Source organism: Tenrec ecaudatus, chromosome 4 (genome assembly GCF_050624435.1).
Source record: "Tenrec ecaudatus isolate mTenEca1 chromosome 4, mTenEca1.hap1, whole genome shotgun sequence".
NCBI classification, from domain to species: Eukaryota; Metazoa; Chordata; class Mammalia; order Afrosoricida; family Tenrecidae; genus Tenrec; species Tenrec ecaudatus.
In genome coordinates, this window is record NC_134533.1 from 105147476 (window position 1) to 105162307 (window position 14832).

The 14832-nt window shown below is 41.1% G+C and overlaps 1 protein-coding gene across 1 annotated transcript in view; it reads left to right on the plus strand.

The window, feature by feature from the left end:
- ATM (ATM serine/threonine kinase) overlaps window positions 1-14832 on the plus strand; it is a 137396-nt gene that overhangs the window by 105317 nt on the left and 17247 nt on the right. Inside the window, exons 47-57 of the mRNA XM_075546557.1 lie at window positions 139-306; window positions 1291-1404; window positions 2990-3207; window positions 4126-4333; window positions 5694-5807; window positions 6286-6444; window positions 7344-7482; window positions 9512-9594; window positions 10592-10732; window positions 11651-11767; window positions 14066-14215. Coding sequence (XP_075402672.1) covers window positions 139-306; window positions 1291-1404; window positions 2990-3207; window positions 4126-4333; window positions 5694-5807; window positions 6286-6444; window positions 7344-7482; window positions 9512-9594; window positions 10592-10732; window positions 11651-11767; window positions 14066-14215 — 1611 coding nt within the window. The remainder of the gene's footprint in view (window positions 1-138; window positions 307-1290; window positions 1405-2989; window positions 3208-4125; window positions 4334-5693; window positions 5808-6285; window positions 6445-7343; window positions 7483-9511; window positions 9595-10591; window positions 10733-11650; window positions 11768-14065; window positions 14216-14832) is intronic.

A 14832-nucleotide genomic window follows, 5' to 3' on the forward strand; every position in this document is an offset into this window, starting at 1 on the left:
ACGTTCTGAGGCTAAAAATCTTCTGGGTCCACACGACCTCGCTGGTAGGTGTGAGCTGCAAACCTTGTGGTTGGCATTGCCGTGTTTCCCTGGCGGTCAGTGCTGTTGTCGTTATCCCACGTTCCGTTTTCATTGCAGCTCCCTGAAAGGGCAATGTTTCACATTAAACAGTATGATTCAACGAGTTGTGGAGTGTCTGAGTGGCAGCTGGAGGAAGCGCAAGTGTTCTGGGCGAAGAAGGAGCAGAGTCTTGCGCTGAGCATTCTCAAGCAAATGATCAAGAAATTGGGCGACAGTTGTACAGAGGTGAGTTTTGCTTGATTGTTACTGAATAAATTAATGTTCCACTGCTCTGGAAATATCTCTATGCTTTATCATATTACAGGCTGAAAATCGCTGATCATTGAACAAAAAGGTGTAAAAGGAGTTCAGAAAAAGTGTCCATTTTCCCACTCACAGTAATTCTCATCCATTTTGTACTGATAGATTTGATCATGTATTCCGTAGTTGAGTAGTTTTTCATTTTCAAAGAGGGTATGTGGGAAACAAATATGAAATAGCCACTGTAAATTTGACAGTGCAGATCAAAAACATTGAAGAGTAAATACATGAGAGGACGGAAATTTAAAAAAAGAAAGTTGGGACAACTTAATCAAATCTTTGAAAATAGCACATTCAGTAGTTTCGCTAACATTGCCCATCAATTGCTGCTAGCTGGTACAGCTTCTATAATTCTGTTACCAGCACCAGTAGAGGCATTTTCAGAAATAGTAGCATGTGCAAAGGTTTGACCATGGCAGTGGTGTTTCTATGGCTTACACCTGGTTAGGGACTATCAACTGAGTCTACTTCTGGATGTTGGGAATGTTCATGACAATCTTCTTTATTCAAGATTACTAAGATGACTTATTATACCACAGTACTGGGAGCTAATATGTAATACTTATTGCTTCACAGTGTGGAACCTGGAGTCAGGCTAGCCGAACCTACCTGTCTTCTCTGCCACCTGAGTTTTTTATTCTGAGGATAATAATGGAATTTGTTCAGAGGTTCTGTTCAGGATTAGCTAAGTCAATACACGTAACGTCAGGAGAAAGGGCCTGACATATAGGTGCTCAATAAATGTAATCATAAAAACAGCAGTAGGAGATAATTACTTGCATTCTAGGAAAAAATTTCACGTGGTCTGGTGAAAGCTGAGGAGGGAAAAACAATTTAACCTTGGAGGACATTTTGTAAAACTCTGGTAATGAATGAATTATATACTGAATTTATGCTTTTCTTATGCAGAATGAACCCACCCTCAAACTGCTATACACGGAATGCTTGAGGGTTTGTGGCAACTGGTTAGCAGAGACTTGCTTGGAAAGTCCTTCAGTCATCATGCAGACCTATCTAGAAAAGGTAAGCGTTGTTTGTTCAGACCCAGCTCGACAGCAGCTAGCTAGAGCAGCAGTGCTAAGTGTGATAAGCACTCTGTAAATAAGTCAGGCCTAGGGTTAGTCCTTCAACCAGTTCTACTTTCCTTTTTCTCCCGTATATCTATTTAGCTTAACTAATTTTGGAAATTGCCACAAGAAAAGCACAATCTGATTTTATTATTATTATTATAGTTTTATTTTTAAAATTATAAAACATTTTGGAGGGGGTTAAAATTTATATATTTGATTTATTTATTTTGGGTTTTTTTTTGCCGATGCCTTTAGATTTTAAAGAGCCTTTGCCCTGAGATAACATTTAACTTTATACCAAATACCTAAACTTTAAACCAACAATACCTCCTGAAGTCTTCTTCACAGAGAGCAATAGTTTAGTTCATTTAGGAAAGAAGATCCGCCTTGGGGATTATGCTCTTGTAAGAACTATTAATATCAACAACAAAAAATAAATTAAAAAAAAAAGAACTATTAATATTAGAGCAAATTGACAAGAGCATCTCAAAACATTAGTTAGGTACCTTAGGGGAGTGAGTTTATCTTAAGTAGGAGGGAACAAAATACTGTCACATGCAAGTAAAATTTTGCTGAAGATGATTGACAGGCAACTGCCAGAAATTCATCAGGTTGGCTTCAGAAGAAGACATGGAACGAGGGATCATTGCTGACTTCAGAGAAAGCAGAAAATACAAGAAAGATGTTTCTTTCTGTTTTGTTGACTATGTGAAGGCATTTGACTACGTGGATCGTACTAAACCACGGATAGCATTTCAAGGAAGGAGCATTCTAAACGACTTGTGCTTATTTAGAACGTGTACATAGACCAAGAAGCAGCTGTGCATAATTTATTACCAGGAAAGGTGTGTGTCAGGGTTGTATCTTCACCATCCCTAATCCATCTGTATGCTCAGCAAGCATGATCAGAGAAACTGGATTGTGTGTCGAAGATGCCATCAGAATCGGAAGGAGACTCATCAACAGTGGGTTCAAACAGCAGTTTGGAGGCAGGGCCAGGACTGGGCAGGGTTTGGTTCTGAGTTGGAGCCAACTTGATAGCACTTAACAACAGCCGGAAGGAACCACTCAGCCAAGGAGAGAGATGGTCGATCGCACCAGGTCAGGAGTAGAAGCAGTGTCACTGAATTGTACACGTGATCGTGTTGGGTTGGTTGGTGTTTACTGTGTATATTCTCTGCAACAACAAGACCCGCGTGGTTAAATCAAAATAATTTCAAGACCCTTTTATGTTGTGCACTGACCTTCACAGCTGTCAGTGGGAGAAAGACAGGGCTTTCTGCTCTGTCGAGAGGTTAGTCTTGGAAATTCATGCCCTGCAGGGTTGCTAGGAGTTTGGTTTTTATAGTTATTAACTCATTTGGTATTTCGTTACAAAGTCATTCGGAAAAAATTGACAAAATATTATACTTCATATATATTCCAGGTTATACATCTCTGTGTACACATAGAGTCTAAAACTTCAGTGAGCATAACCTTGATCTGAGTGACTCTGTTTCGTGATTGTAAAAATCAAAATGGGTTGTGTTTTCTTGAAGGCAGTGGAAGTTGTTGGAAATTATGATGGAGGAAGCAGTGATGAGCTTAGAAATGGAAAAACGAAGGCGTTTCTCTCGTTAGCACGGTTCTCAGATACTCAGTACCAGAGAATTGAAAACTACATGAAGTCATCCGAGTTTGAAAACAAACAGGCCCTTCTGAGGAGGGCTAAAGAGGAAGTGGGCCTCCTCAGGGAGCACAAAATCCAGACCAACAGGTACCTGCATGTCTAGAAGGGCAGAGGCTTCTGATCGCCCGCTGCGTGGATGTTGTGACTCAGTTTAGAGCACTAGAACTTGTCAGCACATGTTACCTTGGCTGGACAATGCTTAATTAAAACCTAAATTAGTAAGACACTAACATGTTCTCTTTTCTAAAGAATCTAGTCTGGTTCTCAATTTATTGTAGAATCTATAAGTAGCTTTGGGTGTTTGGGGGTTTTTGTTTGTTTATTAGTTGGTATCAGGTTCAAAAGCATGGAAAAATTAAATAAAAAAATTAACTCTTTTGACGTAATTAAATCTCCTTATGCAACCTTCCCTTGGACTCTGTTTACTGTAATTAGAGGTGAAGTTAGCTAAAATAGAGCCCACTTTGACTTCATCGCCTAGGATGACAGTGAATTAGACAATTAAGGAAAACAAAATTAAATGTGTTACCATTATGATCCTTAGAATTTGCTTTTCCATCTCAGGCAGATTGCCCAATAGGTAGCATAAGCATGCATTTACTGGTGCTTACTAATCTTTAGGGAAATTTTCACATGAATTTTCCATGTAAAACAGTTTAGTTCACTACTGATTAATAAGTAAGCCCATGCTTAACTTGTTTCTCGGGTACTCCACCCTTGCCAGGGGACGTGAATTTGTAAAGAGGCTCTGATTTTGTAGGAAGGTTTTTGGAGTTGGCAGAGAGGCAGATGGCACTCATATCCAGAAGCAGAATCTTTGCTGTGAAAAGTGTGGAGCTGCTTGCTATAGTTTATTAAGTAAGCCCATGCCTACCTAGCTTGCTTCTTGGGTCACCTGGCAATGGGTGGATATCTGCGTTTTCATTTGTTACATATCACGTGTGCTTTTGTAGTTCTAGAAAACGTGATGACTTTTGTGTCTGACATTAATTATCCACTTGCCAGGTACACGGTCAAGGTTCAGCGAGAGCTCGAGCTGGATGAATGTGCACTCCGGGCTCTGAAAGAAGATCGTAAGCGTTTCTTATATAAAGCGGTTGAAAATTACATCAACTGCTTATTAAGTGGAGAAGAGCATGATATGTGGGTATTCCGGCTCTGTTCTCTCTGGCTTGAAAATGCTGGTGTTTCCGAAGTCAATGGCATGATGAAGGCAAGTCTTTGTTCAACTCAGTAGTCTAGCCTCTGCTTTACAAGGTTGGACATAGCCTCTCAGTGTCAGGAGCCAAGTCTACAGCAGGTGATGAGATGAGGGGACTTCAGAAGGCTCAGGGGATAACTCCATTCTCTTTTACTTCCACTGTACTCCATGACATTTTGAAGCCCCCGTGTCCCTAGCACTCAGCTCGTTGCTCTGCACAGAGAGAGGTGGTAGGCTCCAACAATGGAAGCTTCATTGTAATGGGACAATGCCCAGGCGGCTGGATGAGGGGAACTAGAAAGCAGTTTTTAAATGACGGAACTGCAAGTGTGTGCCCTCTTCTTCTTACGTTTTTCTAGAATTTTTCAGTGACTTCTATACATGGGGGTGGGGGACACTATTCAGAGAACTATCAAGACAGCAATAGTCTATAAGTGTTTATATTAAAGTTTATTGTGGTAAGGATTTATCAGTTGCTCTTGATGCCAACTCACAGTAGCCATGTGTGTCAGAGTAGAATTGTATTCCACGCCAAGGAATTACAACAATTGATCTATGTCACCCATTTGACACCCAGGGGCCCCAGTCCTGGGATGCGCATAGCAAGACTGACGCTTAAAATTATGTTTACACAGTATCTACTTCAGCCCATTTGAAGCTCAAAAGTAAAATGGTTCAGGATGAAAACAATAATAGACTCAAAATAGGGAGTCTTAGGGAGGGAGGGGGGAAAAAAGAGGACCTGATGCCAAGGGCTTAAGTGGAGAGCAAATGCTTTGAAAATGATGAGGGCAAAGAATGTACAGATGTGCTTTACACAATTGATGTATGTATGGGTTGTGATAAGAGTCGTATGAGCCCCTAATAAAATGTTTTTTAAAAATAGGGAGTCTCTGCTACTAGGAAATGTTAAAATCCTGTAACGTTTGGCATATAGGGACAAACTAATGGTTCCATTTTACTGCATTGACTTCCCGGGCAAACAGTCTGGACACTCCTCATGTCACCCTTTGTCCTCTTTGGAGTCATTGGAATATAAGCAGTGCCAAGTATCCAGCTGTTCTGAGTAGAGTCTAAGACCAAATACCTTGACATACACAGTGGTGAGTCCGTTGAGAATACCTATCAGCAAGGCTTTCTGATAAGGTAATTGACTGTGTGAAAAAAATATAGTTAAGAAGTTGTAAGAACTACCTAGACAGTTTCGTTAAACCAAACCCCCGCAAACATACTGCCCTTGTGTCGACTTCCAGTTCGTAGCAGCCTTGTACCTACTAGTGCTGTAGATTTATCTTAGCGTCATTTATTTACTTAGGAATAAGAATATGTAAAAAGCATTGTTTCCTAATTTTGTGGTTTTTTCAAATTGTAGAGCGTTGGAATGAAGATTCCGTCATATAAATTTTTGCCTCTTATGTACCAATTGGCTGCTAGAATGGGAACCAAGATGATGGGAGGCCTAGGATTTCATGAAGTCCTCAATAATGTAAGTAAATCAAAAATCAAAATATACTATAACTTTTATGTTCTTACACGTGGGAGCTTCCAATAGTTCTTGGGAAAATAGAATGGAAAGATTATGGATTTTTTTTACAAACTTTCTGAAAGCCCCTTATAGATGGCATTATACTACCATTACAGGCTAAGAACTGGAAGTATAGAAAATTTTACTCGTTTATTAAATTGTTTAAGAGCAAGAATGAAATTTTCTTTTATTTCATCTCACTACACATAAGTTACTTAATTTCTCTCTTATCCCTCACGCCTCTCTCAATCTCTCTCTCTCTCTCTCTCTCTCTCACACACACACACACACACACACACGCACATTTCACTCACTGCAATAAAAAAATTACACATTTTAATAATCAGGAAAATGTAAGCTACCAAGTTTTCCTTCTCGTATGGACTTTCTATTTTTTTGTTTGTTTGCATAGAACTAATGGTTTTCCGTTTTCTCATAGCTCATCTCCAGAGCGTCAATGGATCACCCGCACCATGCTTTATTCATTGTACTGGCCTTAGCGAATGCCAACAAAGACGAATTTCTGACCAAGCCGGAGGCAGCAAAAAGGAGTAGAATAGCCAAGACCGCTCCCAGACAGAGCTCTCAGCTTGACGAGGTATTTCCATTAAACAGCCTTAGGGGGTATGAGAATGTTTACTGCTTCCACGCACAACCCCTCCCTGGGCACAGACAATAGAAAAGGGGGTGAAGGGAGACGTTGGGACAGTGTGAGACATGAAAAATAATAAAAATTTATAAATTTTCAAGGGTTCGTGAGGCAGTGGGGTAAAGAGGGAGCAGAAAGAATTAGCTGATACCAAGGACTCAAGTAGAAAGGAAATGTTTGAGAAGGATGATGGCAACAAATGTACAGATGTGCTCGACACAATGGATGGATGGATGGATTGTGATAGTTGTATGAGCCCCAATAAAGTGAGTTAAAAATACATTAATAAAGATTGATAGTACTGTAAAGAAAAAAAAAGAATGTGGACTGCTGACAATACTCCGTTTTTAAATTCTTTGTTAAGGTACTAAAATTCATTTCTTTTTTTTTCGTCTTTGTTTTTTATAAGTCATATTTTTCCTCAAAGCATTGAGAAAAGAACCTTGTTGGCTCTGAGTTCACTCTCCCTCCCAGGGAACTCTGTTGGCCAGGGTAGAAGTTGCTCCACGGAATTTTCAGCGTTATAAATCTGTACAGAAGCAACTCCTGCGTCTTTCACAGGGGCAGTTGATGACACTGACTTCTGCCCACTGTGCTGCCTGCGCCCTTCTCTAACCATAGGGAGCGCCAGCAGTATTTTACTTGGTTTCCTTAAAGCGATGAGCTAAGGGGAAAATGATTTAAAGTCATCTAAGTCATTGACTTTTGAAGCTCCTGTGCTCATGATTTTGCATCTGAGGAAGGATTTTGGTATATGCATAAATCCTAATTTTTCATTTATTAAACGGAATAGTTTAAGTGTTGTGTATTTCCTCCTGTAGTGGTTTTGTTTCTTGTTTTTTCTATAGGACAGAGCTGCAGCTGCACGTAAAATAATACATGTCATCAAAAGTAGGAGACCCCAGATGGTCAGGAATGTGGAGGCCCTTTGTGACGCTTATATTCTGCTAGCAAACTTAGATGCCACTCACTGGAAGACTCAGAGAAGTATGTATCTGAAATGTCATGCTTGTTCACTGTGTGGGCATGTGCACTATAGAGTCTACAAGGTCAATCTCCTTGAACCCCCGGACAGCGCTCTGGTTGTCAATGAGAGAGGCCGATGGTTACAGTTCACACGGGACCCAAACACTCGAGTGCTGTATTAGGTAATTGCCTCAGCACCTTCCAATTATTGTTGCACTTAATATTGGTGCAACTGAAGGTGAACAAGCAACAAAGCCCACGTCGAAGAAGCACACCAGCCTGTGCGATCACAAGGTGTCAAAGGGATCAGGTATAAGGCATCATCAAAAAAAAATTCTTACCATAGTGAATGAACAGGAAAGTGCAGAGTGGAGACCCAAAGCCCTTTTGTCGGCCACTGGAGATCGATCCCCTCACAGAGGGGTCTAGGGCAGGAGATGAGTCAGTCAGGGTGCGACGTAGCACCGATGAAGAATACAGCTTTCTTCCAGATCCTGGATGCTTCCTCCCCCCCAACTACCATAATCCGAATTCTACCTTGCAAGTCTGGATAGAGCAGAGGTTGTACACTGGTGCAGATAGGAGCTGGAGGCACAGGGAATCCAGGGTGGATGATACCTTCAGGACCAGGGGCGTGAGGGGCGATACTGGGAGAGTAGAGGGTGAGTGGATTGGAAAGGGGGAACCGATTACAAGGATCTACATGTGACCTCCTCCCTGGGAGACGGATGGCAGAGAAGGGGGTGAAGGGAGACTCCGGATAGGGCAATATATGACAAGATAATAATTTATAAATTATCATGGGCTCATGAGGGAGGGGGGAGCGGGAAGGGAGGGGAAAAAAGAGGACCTGATGCAAAGGGCTTAAGTGGAGAGCAAATGCTTTGAAAATGATCAGGGCAAAGAATGTGCAGATGTGCTTTATACAATTGATGTATGTATGTGTATGGATTGTGATAAGAGTTTTTTGAGCCCCTAATAAAATGTTTTAAAAAATATTGGTGCAACTGACAGGTAAGTACAATAAATGGAGAGCATTGTGGGCCATGGGAGAATTCTCACCTTCAGGAGGTGCCCAGGTGTGATTCCCTAGCCATGTTCCTGAAGCACAGCCACTGTTACCTGCATGGAAGCTTGTGCCTGGCTATGATGCTGACAGGTTTCCGCAGAGGTCTCAAACTCAGACCAACAAAGAAGAAAGGGCTGGCAACCTACTACGCCCACAAGATCAGACAGTGAAAACTCATGGGCTACAGTAGCTTGTTTCCATCATACACGGGGTCACCGCGAGCCAAGACAGGCTTCACAGCCAGCTAACAACAACACGAAGCTAGTGTTTAATTTCTTCGTATAATCTGCTGATACAAGTATGTGTTGTAAAGAATTGCATAGAAGAAAACCCATTACAGTAACTAATTAACAGTTTTCAAGATGGAATGGCTTTATTATTGTTTTTAATGATATTGGTTATTTCACTATAAACACTGCCTCCACAGGTTCTAGAATGCCTTGTGTTTAATCCATGACATTTCGTGATGGGTCTCTGAATAATTAAACTGCTGTAGTCTAGGTAAATGTGTTTACCTAGAACCTGTATTTTTAATATATTCATTCCTCTTCCTATTCAGAAACATATCTTCAAGTTTAAATTCCTATTACCTTAAAATAAGAATAGGATGCTACACAATATTTCCTCTAATGAAACAGAATATTGTCACATCCTAAAGTCACTTAGTGATAAATTGACAGGACTAAATTCTGTTTGTGCTATGCAAACGCTTACCGAGTTGTTTTCAGGTTCTCAGCTGGGCTCCTCAGTGCACGCTGGTCTAATTGCGACTGCCACAGAGCATGCATATCTGCAGGCCATGCTTACCTTTCACTCCTGTGAAAACAAGTGTGCAGAAGCAAGCCTGCTTTCTGAGCAGAAGCACAGCGTCGACTCCTTTGGGTCTGATGGCATCTTCCGAGTACTCAGCTGTATGTAAACATCAGTACTGTTCCTTCTAAATGTGCGGGTGTCACTGACATCTCTTCATTTTAAATGCAGAAGGCATAAATATTCCAACAGACCAGCCAATTACCAAACTGAAGAATTTAGAAGATGTTGTTGTCCCCACTATGGAAATCAAGGTAATTTAGCGTGAACGGTTTTGATTTTTTTAAATTAAGACTACATTTCTCCATATTTGGTTACACCATTTTAAGCAGCTTCTCTTAGTCGGTCAAGATTGGGAAGTTTCGGATGATGGGGCCTCTAGTTTGCCTTTACTAGGCTCCCCGAGCCTTCACATACTCAGACTCCTTCTGCTCCTCTTCTTGCCCATCTCGCCGCCCACCTACCTCTGTTAGGAAGCAGCCTGCCCGTGGCCATCTCAGGGAGACAGCAGCAGGAGGCACGCACTTCTGCCGGCGCTACCGCTTCACTGGCACGGCAGTTCCTAATTGTTTGCCGTTGTAGATGTCTTAATTCCTCGTGCATTACATTGTCGTGTATTTTGTTGACTATAAATACATGACGTTTATAATGATGGGTAATTGCTATATAAATACCAAGTGGGCAGAAATATAATAATAAAGCTAATGGGTGAGAAAATGCTCATTTTTAACTACCTCTGAGTTTGCACTGTAGTGTTTTGGATCTGTCGTTGTTGAATGCACAGTGTAGCTGCATTATACAAAGGGCTGTCTCCCCCGTGGTGTCAGCTGAGTTATTTAGCTGAACCTTTCTGAAAATGCCAGCTCTGGCTGTCGTAACGATGAAAGCTCCTCTTTGCCTTTTTCTAAAATTTGACTGGTTACTGTTTGGGGGAGGAATTCAGTTGTTTCCCAGCTGACAGAGGGCAATACATGGAAAGACCTAAGCCTGTCTTTTGAATAGACCTTTGTGCGCCCTGGCTGTGGTGAGAGATATTTTTTTTAGAATGTGATATCTATCCATCATTTTTTAAAACCTTTCCAGTGACAGATTCTACTTCTTTATCTTAAACAAGATAATAAAATTATAGTTCTAGTTCTTATCCCACAGCATGTTGTCATTTATTCTTCTGGTAACGTCACTTATAAGTCATTTTTTCTTTAAATGTAAATAATGTCTCTAACCTGTTGTCATATTTATACTTCTTATTAGGTGGACCCCACAGGAAAATATGAGAATCTGGTGACTATACAGTCATTCAAAGCAGAATTTCGTTTAGCAGGAGGTATAAATCTACCAAAAATAATAGATTGTGTAGGCTCTGATGGCAAGGAAAGGCGACAGCTTGTCAAGGTGAGGCTTCCCTGCCCAGGAGCGGTTCTTAGAGAGCTAACAACTTCAGAGTCAAAGCAAACATTACTTGATCTTTTCTTCCTGTGTTATTTGGGTCTTCATTCTTATTCTGAATAATTACTTATAGGAATTAATGTATTTCTTCCTATAAGGTAAATTTATTATAAAGAAAACATTGTTTTCTAGAACCGATTAAATGAAAGAATACTGTTAACATGTGTAGGCATGAGGAAATTAATAATCAGCTTGTTTTGAGAAAAAAAAATTTGGTAGTGGTTGCTTATTTTCTTAACAGTATAAAGTAAAGGTACTTGGGTCAGCGTCCTGGACCTTGCTGAATGCTTCGCAACGTACCACAGAGGGGTGGCATTCCTCCTTGACCGCCTGTTTGCAGGAGGTCTTTACTACTCAGGGCAGTAGTAGAGGTGCCCTGATAGCACAGCATGTTAAGTGTTGGGCTGCTAACCAAGAGGTCAGTGGTTCAAACCCAACAGCTGCTCGTTGGGAGAAAGATGAGACTGTCTACTTCTGTGCAGGTTTATACAGTACAGAAACCTGTGGAGCAGTTACATTCTGCCCTATAGGGTCACTCTGAGTGAGTTGCAAACAGCATTGCAGCAGAGGGTCCATGGAGCAGTGGGGGAAGACTGCTGCTCCATCCGGATGCCACGTTGCATGCTCAGGTCATTGCCATGAAGCTCCTGGCACAGCTGGGGGAATGTGCTCCTGCTAAATCAGTTGTTCTGTCCCAAACTGAAGCTCATGTTGAAGAAGAAAGGCAGCAGCTCTCATTTACTGTAAAGATTGTTAAGAGCAGCACCGGTGCACAGATTGAGCTTCGAGTGCCTTTCCGTTTTCCTCAACGGACTCTGAGAAAAGAAACTGAGCTGTGCTTATTCGTGGTCGATGACTCCACAGGGCCGTGATGACCTCAGACAAGATGCTGTCATGCAGCAGGTTTTCCAGATGTGTAATATGTTACTGCAGAGAAACACGGAAACCAGAAAGCGGAAACTAACCATCTGCACGTATAAGGTACTGTTTCACCAAGAACATATAAGAGCTATCATTACTCGGGCCAGCAAACATTTCTGTTAAGGACCAGGTAGAAAACATGTTAGGTTTCTGGTTTTTCTCTTCAAACCTTAAAACTGTTAAAAATTATTTCAGCCCCAGATTGTAAAAAAAAAAAAAAAAATGGAGGCAGGTTTGTCCAAAGGCCATGGTTCCAACCTCTGCATTAGACACAATCTCACATTTTATTTTTTAATGTCTCCATTAATGTTGAGGTTCGATAATTCCTGTGCTCATCTAAAGTGTCTCCCTGACATTGGCCGAGATGTACGCATCAGTGGATCAAAAAGCTGTGGCTGCAGTCTAGAGAGAGAGAGAAAGACCAAAGAGCTGTCACTACAATTGGGATCTCACATGATCTGGCATTTTCCATTTCAGTGAGACCTCAGGGCCTTAGCAAGCATCCCACTTGGTGATGCCAGGAGCGTGCAGAGAGGGCAGCTTCCTCACAGAGGTGGGCTGTTCAGCAGTCACTTAATCAAGGTTGAAGGTACTGAAGACAGTTCTGTGGGATGAATTGCACCCAAGACGTGTCGTAGACTAGTTTAATTCAGAGTAGAAGGGTATGGAAACTACTTCTTGAGATTCCCATGGGGTAATCTTTTTATATAGATAGATATATTCTCAAAATTACATTTTATTTAAAACTTTGTCTAGTTTCCACATATTTTTGATAGTTCTATTTTCTCTTAATAATCTAAACAAAATCTTTATGATGTCATCTTCTAACTTGTATTGCTGCTGATAAATAGGAATGCATAAGTAACTTCTCATACAAATTCTTCAAGTATTTCGTTTTATCTGCCTGGGGTCCAAGAGGTAATCTTGATAGATTTTTCCTCCAACGATAAAGACAAGCACAGCTTATTAGGGAGTAGAAACCCGCATTGACAAGCAGGCCAGGACAGTGTGCGTTGGAAGGAATGTTTCCCATCGTGGTGATGCCCCGGTTCCTTCCTCAAGGGAGCAAGCATTTCCTCAGAGACCTTCCCCTATCTGCCTCACAGCCCTGATCTCGCCCCTCAGACTGCTCTGTGCCCCAAACTCAAGGACCACTGAAAAGAACACGATTTGCATCCCTCATGGTTGCCCAAAAACTGCTGTTTTGTCATGGTGAAAATTAAAGAGTCCAAAATTCTTTGGAATAAGAATAAAGAGATGGAAACCTTGCCTTTTGCATTGTATAGACCTAGAAGGAGGATATATCAAGAAACAAGTAGCTTCACATTTTTATACTTTTTTAAATAAAGTTTTCTGTGATTTTGTAACAATACTCTTGTTTTACTTTTGTATTTTTACAATAGAATAATAAAACTTAAGATGAATGACTTTGAGGTAAAAGTACAAACATTACTAAAATCAAAACAATGAGTGAATTGTAAAGACATGCATATAATACTCTGTATAAAGTTTACAACTTTATGTGTAGCTTTGAAATAAAAATATTTTAAAATGTATGAAGGTAAGTTATACTCCCAGCAACTATTTTTCAATATCTTAGACTTGATAAAGCTTTGCATTGAGTAAAAGATAATTATTCATTATTCATACTTTTTTACTCAATGGTTTATAATAAGAAACCAAACCCACTGCCCTTGCACCAGCTCCAACTCCGTGATCCTGCTAGGTGTTTCTGAGACTCTACGTCTTCATGGGAGCACATAACCTTCACTCTTTCCCAAGGAGCAGCTGGTAGCTTTGAACCAGCAACCTGGTGGTTAGCACCTATTGCACCTAGGGCTCCTATGGTTTATGGATTTTTAAAATATAATTTAAAAGGTAATACTTTTTAAAAAATACTTGAGCACTATAATTGCTCATTTGTGCTTATCTACCGTAGGAACTGAGAGATGAGAGATGAGAAGGCTCTCAGAGGTCACCCCCCCAAAAAAAGTCATATTCTTTGAACTTGAAGTTTGTTTTCTCAAAGGAGAGAGCCCAGGCAGTGCAGTGGTTAAGCACTCAGCTGCTAACCAAAAGGTCATCAGTTCAAACCCAGCGGCTGCCCTTCAGGAGACAGGTTTGTCAATGTGCTTCATGAAGATTCCTGCCTTGGAAACGTATGGAGCAGTTCGACCCTGTCCAAGGGGATCACTAGGACTGCATAACAGCAGTGTCTCAAGGGAGATTTGTCGCCTGCAAACAAAAATTTTAAAACAGGCTGGGGAAAAAAATGCTTTTCACTGACTGATAGTTGAGTGGTCCACAATGGGTGTTGATGTCCTTCTTGCTCAAAAGCTCTTTCACTGGTCACTTCAGGTGGTTCCCCTGTCCCAGCGAAGTGGGGTTCTGGAATGGTGCTCAGGGACCGTGCCCATTGGCGACTTTCTGGTTCACAACGAAGACGGTGCTCATAAGAGATACAGGCCAAAGGATTTCAGTGCGTACCAGTGCCAAAAGAAGATGATGGTAAGTAGCATTCCGAAGTTAGTGCAAGGTCACTCACCTGCTTATTACAGCTGACAGTTCTCAAATACTGTGTAACATAAAAAGCTTCATTTCATGAAGCAAAAATATTCTAAAGTAAATGAAGTTTATTAAGTATGCTAAGTAAATGAAAGTAAGCCCCCCATAATGAAAGTGCATTTGCATGTGAAAGGAAGGTTACCAAACGACTACGGTGCCAACGTTGGCCAGGGGCGAAGCTCAGCTAATTACTATTCAGTGCGTGCTGATTTGCTTTCTATTTGCAATAAGATAAATCTTAGCAAGGCAAGTGATGGTCTGGAGGATTTGCCATGTCACATTGGCCATACGGTCCTACATCCGTTCTCCCCGTCAGCAGCGTTTGTGAATGCCTTCTGTCTGTGCTGACCCTGCCTAGTTAACCTTCACCGTGAGCATTCCCATGTGGACGAGCAGCAGCTCAGAACGTTGGCTGGGCCCTAGGCTAGTAAATGATGGGGTGAAGGTGTGAACTTGGTCCAACTACAGAATCCACTTGCTCTTCCGTTTATTTTTTTTTCCTGTTAAATGTTTTTAATGTTTGTGAAGAAGTTTTATGGGCTTTGGGACAGTGTAGACAC